The sequence below is a fragment of the Triticum urartu genome, unplaced genomic scaffold (genome assembly GCF_003073215.2).
Source record: "Triticum urartu cultivar G1812 unplaced genomic scaffold, Tu2.1 TuUngrouped_contig_5492, whole genome shotgun sequence".
In the NCBI taxonomy this organism is placed as follows: domain Eukaryota; kingdom Viridiplantae; phylum Streptophyta; class Magnoliopsida; order Poales; family Poaceae; genus Triticum; species Triticum urartu.
In genome coordinates, this window is record NW_024116171.1 from 1 (window position 1) to 6,631 (window position 6,631).

A 6,631-nucleotide genomic window follows, 5' to 3' on the forward strand; every position below is an offset into this window, starting at 1 on the left:
GCACGACGGGATGGCTCTGCCGCAGGAACATGCCGCCGGCGAAGAGTCAGCCCCAAAAGTGCTCCCTTGCGCCGTACTCAGAGTTCAGAGCCAACGACTCGGCCGGCCGGGGTTTTGGGGGATTTATGCAGGAGGAGGAGGAGCGCGTCGTGGTCCAGTCTGGACACTCGGCGTGGGGCCTTGGCTAGAGCAACTTCGGAGGAGCTCACTCCACGGTCCACACCGTCGGGGTTGAGCAAGCAATTCCGCGTTCATCCATGGCCAAGCAACTCTGCACCCCTGCTCCACCTTTCCCATCTAGAGCAACACGACAAGGTCCATAGAGCCAACGTACTACTCCTACCTTCGACCTGGTTTATCGGTCTTTCTTTTTTGGAATTTGTGTTAAATTTTGACTGAAGATTTAATTGATAAAATGATAACGCATGTCTACGAAAATTATATCGATGGATTCGTATTTAAACATAGGTTTCAATGATATATTTTTTTGTGACATGTATGAACATTTTGTTAGTTAAATTTATAGTCAAAATTTGACACTGAATACAATAAGGATCAATAAACCAGGACGGAGGTACCACTACCTCGGCCCTGGGTTATTGTTTCTCTTCCTAGTTTGTTAAAATTTAACCACAGATTTAACTGACAAAAAGTTAATGCATGTCATGAAAAATTATATCGTTGGATTTATATGAACCTAGTTTTTGATGGTACTATTTTTTGACACGCGTTAATATTTTATTAATTAAATTTATGGTCAAAAGTTGGCGCAAAATACTAAGAGGACCAACAAACCAGGACAAAGGTAGTACTTTTTCAATTTCACTCCCTACACTCTCCACCAATTTTCTTTTCTTTTTTGTCTTTTCTTTCCAAAAATGCTACATACACGGAGCTTTGCAGGCCTCCGACGGACCTCTTCCAACTTAATACTAAACCTCCCCCCTGATTTTCATTGGTGGGCGAACTTCACCCCTAGGTCGCAATCACAACTGCCTACACTAGCAAGTCTAAACATCTGTAAAATCATTTCATGTGTGTAGCAAAGCCGTTCCTTTCCTATGTTGCTATGCGTTGTCCCTCTCTTCCTCTTCACTCTCCTCCATGCTCCAACGTGGACTGGTGGTTGGAGTATTGAGGCCCTTTTTATCTTGTCCCGCCTGTCTGCTCGCGGTGATTAAGGTGGGTGAGAGACAAATTTGTAGGGTTTTCCCCCTCTACACAATGCTCTAAGTATATTCATTTGTGCTTACTGGCTTCTTATCTTTGCATGCTCTGTAGAGAAACTTTTCGCCGCCGGGTATTCGTTCTAGTATACATGTACGATTTTGCTAAAGCACATATAAACATGCCATAAGTAAAGTTCTACGTAAGATGCATATTTTGTGGTGCATGAGTTTTGTCGAGACTTCGTCTCTTCCAAAACAGAAGAGATATACCATCGCATTTCTCACACGGTGTAACACAAAACATGAGATCACTATCAAACAGACCTCATATTACCAAAAACATGTTACGTGCTACTGACTTGACGTGTTCACACCTGTATGTTCACCTCCTTGCATATAAAAAGCCATCCCGGCCAACAATTGTAACAAGAATGTAACTATACAAGAAATAACCACGACAATGACAATAATTATAACAAAAAATGTAACTGTGTAAGAACTTGCAATACTGCATTAGGACTTGCAGCGGGCTGAAGGGCTTTGACCCAATAGCAAAGGGCGTGTGCTACTGAAAGGAGGGGAAAGCGTATGCTTCTAGGGTCTTAGACTGTACTCGCACATTCCTTTTTTCATTGATTGCATTTTTTGTTGGTAGCTTACCAAGCGGACCACTTGGTTGTACTCGCACATTCTGTAGGCAATTTCATCTCACGGCGTGAAACTTGTCTGCATCACTGAAATACACCTTTTGTAATAAAGGAAAGGTTCCACTCAAAAAAAAAGGAAAAAGTGTGGTCCTCTACTCAATACCAACAAGGAAATTAAATCGATGTCTCTGTAATGCCAATGACCACAAGCGGAAGCTCTCCTTCAGATACAACCAGGTATTGCTCCTATGCACTACGTTTGGATTCTATGGCCAAGTAATTCAGAATTAGGGTTAGTTTGGTTTGTGTCCTGGGTACCCTGCCTGAGAAAAAGTAGTGCCTCGCCACTGCCTGAGATATTCATGATTTTTGCCTGGTCAGGCTAGCCTGGGATGTGGGCGTTTGGTTGGTGCCTGACTGGTAATGTGCTTAGGATCAGCTACATGCGTTGTGAGTCAAATAAAATAATATAGATGGGAGGGGTTAGCATCCAGGCAGCACTTGCCTGGCGTCCAGGCGTGAGGAATCGGAGGCCTGACTGTGGCTAAACACTTGCCTGGATTAATCACCTTTCTCAGGCCAGGCTAGTGTCGGATGACTCACGACTCGAACCAAACATTGCCCAGGCAAAATCCAGGGAGGCCCCAAGCCAGGCGTATCAGGATGCGAACCAAGCTGGCCCTTACTGCACCACGCATGGCATGACCAGTCCCGGTTACCTTCAACAACCAGCGATCCTGGAAAATCACAAACACATCTCCCTCAAGTGCAATCATACTCAGCACAGCTCAAACTGACATGTAACCAAACCAAACCTTTGAACAACCAACACATGACCCTAGGGTAGTCGTAGTCACACATAACAAAAGACAACCTCAGAGTGCCATGAGTCTACACGGCAAAATGAGAGTAATGTTCATTGATGACCCCTATTGGAAATTGCACAAGATAGCCCGTGAATAGCCCGCATAGTTTGACAAGGTACGGTTCATTATCTTCAACGAACATCGGTAGCCAGTCCGAATATCCAACAAAAAGATGGTTGGTGAAGAGTGAAAAGCAACGCTTCACCATCCGGCCAGTGGAAAGATTGGCCACTAAAGTGTCTACATCTCCATCATCGAATTTGACGATTTCTTCCTCAAGAACAATGCATCGGTGCAGTCGGACACATAGGATCCCGATGTCGCCCTGCTTGCGGCCCTCGATTGGAGGTGCAATGGCATTCCTCCAAACAGAACATACACCACTCATAGCGACATAGTCATCAAGGTCATTACTATCCAACATACATTCTCTGATTCTCCAATAACATAAATGATATGAGCCGACGCACACTGCCAAGTTGGCTGGTCAATTGTATAGGAAAAATAAGTAGTAAATGATATGTGAAATATTTTGAGTTCATTATGTGTATTTATGTAGTTAAATCTAGGAATATCCTATGTGGGAGGTGGGGGGCGTACCGGAGGGGGTGGAGGCAAACATGCAAGGACCAACTCCAATTTAATACTCCCTCCGACGTGTCATGATACATCTGTATCTAGACAAATCTAAGACAAGTAATATGGATCGGAGGAAGTAGTAGAGATGTCATTGAATAGATTACACTTTTTTAGGGGCTCTAAGCTATACTCATAACATAACCATATTACGATAACATAACTCAACATTCTTGACACTTATTGCAGTTGCAGGGCTCAAGAACCTTAAACGTGATCTTTGAAGGTACTTTCCCCTCAATGTATGTCCTGATAGCCGCAATAGCCTTTCGGGCTTCCATAATTGTATCCCTACCCAAAGGGAAACAGTTGCCCAACCTCCTCCTACGATATCCAAGAGTAGTGTCCAGGGTAAGGTGCTTTAGTGACGTTGCATAATCAAGAATACATCTCGTTAGCTCAATCATTGTCTTCCAAGGGCAAAAGCCAGTGATGATAACACTCTTAAGCTTGCGATGTCGGTGTTTCGGAACACAACTTGCCAATGAGAAATCTTCGCACATATTGACTCCAGGAATCAAACCACCTTCCATGGTAGGAGCCTCTACCTGCATATGTTTGTTACCACTCAATTTCTTAAGCAAAACTGGACACATAACATTCTTAGTATATTATTAAGTACAGGATAGTAAATCGGCTGATCATAAGAGTTCAGAAGGACAATATGAAAAGTAACACCACGAACAAGTGGTTTGCAGTAAGAAGTTTACCAAGGTAGTAACAGCCTAACAGGTAAGGTATCACAGTTGTTGTGTAGCAATTAGTTGCACCCATGGCATAACAGTGACATAACATAATACTTGGAAGGAAAAGGATAAAGGATGATTCACCAAGTAAAGATCACGATGAGCCAAACTAATCTGCCTAGCTATAAGTTAGACAAGATATAATGTATTAATAGTTATTTCGCAAAAAAAAGGGAAATGAAGAATGACTTACACACAAGACGAAAGTCCTCAAGGTGGGAGAAGCATCAAGAAAAGAAACCAAAGAACAGAAGTCGTAACCTGGAGAACGAGTTGGCATGAAAAGTTTTATCTCCAAATACTTGAGGTGCAGAAATTTACCCAGCACCATAGGTGTATTGACTGTCTGAAAAAGAATACCCAAAGATATGACTTCAGGGTCTATAGCTTAGATCAACAAATTAATGAATTAGAGTACATGAAAGCTAAAACTAACCTCATAAAGTGAGTGTAAAAAAAGAGTTTGGACATTTGGTGCAATGGATGAAAGCTTGGCGCTAGCATAATGGAGCAGGTTAGGCATAATGGCACATGTCATTTGCATTTTCTTCACTTGCAATGAACTTCCAAGCGAGATATGTATCAGGGGACCATCATAATTGAAGGTGGAGAGGTTTGGAGCACTGCATTCAATCATCTGTAACATTTTGCAACATTGCACTTACAGGATGTTAAGCTTCGACAAAAAATGTGGTATCTTTAAGCAATGTATATCGTAGCAGGACTCGAGATCCAAATGCTCTAACAAGAAGGAATTGGACAGAAGTAGATATAACTCCTCCCCAGTAATACCAACATCATGCAGACAAAGAGTCTTCAAACCACTCAAGCGACCAACTTTGCCTACAGAATGAAAAGCACAGCTAGTGATGTGAAAATACTGGATTGAGTGTGCTGCCTCAGGAGATAGAAGTGAACCAGGAAAGTTATATTTCAGCTTGCTATTTATGGGGAGCCCTAGCATAAATTCTGTGATCCCAGGTGTAATTGCAACTTGCAGCCAGCGATCAAGATAACTTGGATGCACAGTGAACTCATCACGAGTTTGCAATTTAAATGTCTTCACCCCAACGCCAGGGTGATTCCGCATGATGTGGTCAACTATGTTGATAAAATCCCTTGTTTGTGTGCCTAGTGCTCTCATATCAAATATGAGCTTGGGATAGCATCTCCAAGAGTGAAGAAAATCATGAGACAAGCAGGCAACACGAGCGGCATCTTGAATAGGCATAAGGGCATGTATCTTCCAAATGATATCCTGCACAAGCATGATACAAAAATGAAGTATTGAAATAGTGTTGGCAGTGATGACTTGTTGCTCTACATTGCTAGTGGACATGAATTGTACACCTTGTGGGGCGTTTACATTGATTCAGAACTGTCAGGCACTACAAATGGACTACTTTATCAAGTACATAAATTGAGCACTGAGCTACTTTATGCCAAAACGAAAAGTATAACAAGAGAGAATGCATCAAGTACAGGCAGCCAAAAGACATGTTTTGGACTTGGGCTCGGCCTCCAACATGCAACTTTGACTGAATTTTTGTACAAGTATGTTAGTAAACGTATACTCCCTCCATTCCATATTAAGTGTCGCTGATTTAGTACAAAGTTGTACTAAATCAGTGACACTTAATATGGAACAGAGGGAGTATATAAAAAGAATTATGGCATTATTAAAATGTTTGTCATGACGAATCTAATGTCAATTTTCACATCATATCTGGTGGACCTCGTGCTTTCTAGGAGTCTTTCTGAAAGGAGGTAGTAATTTTTGGGGGAGTACATCATACCTCTGGAAGGCTAACCTCTGGCCCCATTACTTCAGCACTTGGAGAACCATCAGCCTGTCGGCAAGGTGAAACCTTGCTTTCAGCATGAGAGGCAGCCAAACCAACATCTGTAGTCCACAATCCGACAAGGTCACAATATAGCACACGAGAATGACCAAGGATCAATGCAATTACAACACAACTACAAACTCTACACATAATTATAAGCAGCTTGTGGCCTTACCAGTTATAAACTGAAGAGGATGATGAGATGCAGGGCTGCAGGATGATGGAAGATCAGCAACAGGCTTGAGTGGACCTGAGGATGAGGCCCTACTAGAAAAAGGGCTATAGATGGGATTGACACTAATGGCGCACCAGACAAGCGGTGTGCCATTAGTATATACTAATGACGCACCACCTTCTGATACGCCATTAGAGTTGAAACTACTAATGGCGCACCTGGCCCAGGGTGCGCCATTAGTATCAAAAAAAAAATTGAACTAGTGCGCCTGTCCAAACATACTAATGGCGCATCCAGACACAGTGCGCCATTACTAGTTGTAACTAGTAATGGCGCACCTGACGGAAAGTACGCCACTAATGTTTTTTTTTATATATTTTTTATTCCTTTTTTTGCAAAACTACTAATGGCGCACTGTGGAACAGTGCGCCATTAGTATGTTTTTTTTTTGCAAAACTACTAATGGCGCACCACCAGAAGGTGCGCCATTAGTAACCTGGATTACTAATGGCGCATTTAGAGTTGGTGCGCCATTAGTAAGTGGGCAG

At 42.5% G+C, this 6,631-nt stretch overlaps 1 protein-coding gene across 2 annotated transcripts; it reads right to left on the minus strand.

Moving 5' to 3' along the window:
• Positions 1–3,303: 3,303 nt before the first annotated feature.
• Positions 3,304–6,298, minus strand: LOC125529291 (F-box/FBD/LRR-repeat protein At1g13570-like). Of its 2 annotated transcripts, XM_048693699.1 has the most exons (4): positions 6,084–6,298; positions 5,861–5,967; positions 4,501–5,322; positions 4,258–4,410 (listed from the first exon to the last, which is right to left on the minus strand). In XM_048693699.1, exons 2-3 carry the CDS (start codon positions 5,885–5,887, stop codon positions 4,726–4,728), a joined length of 624 nt encoding a protein of 207 aa, XP_048549656.1. In that variant the 5' UTR covers positions 5,888–5,967; positions 6,084–6,298; the 3' UTR covers positions 4,258–4,410; positions 4,501–4,725. The 2 variants fall into 2 exon arrangements, with proteins under 2 accessions (XP_048549654.1, XP_048549656.1); XM_048693697.1 differs by lacking the exons at positions 5,861–5,967; positions 6,084–6,298 and adding an exon at positions 3,304–3,866 and having other exon boundaries at positions 4,501–4,736.
• Between the last annotated feature and the right edge of the window lie 333 nt (positions 6,299–6,631).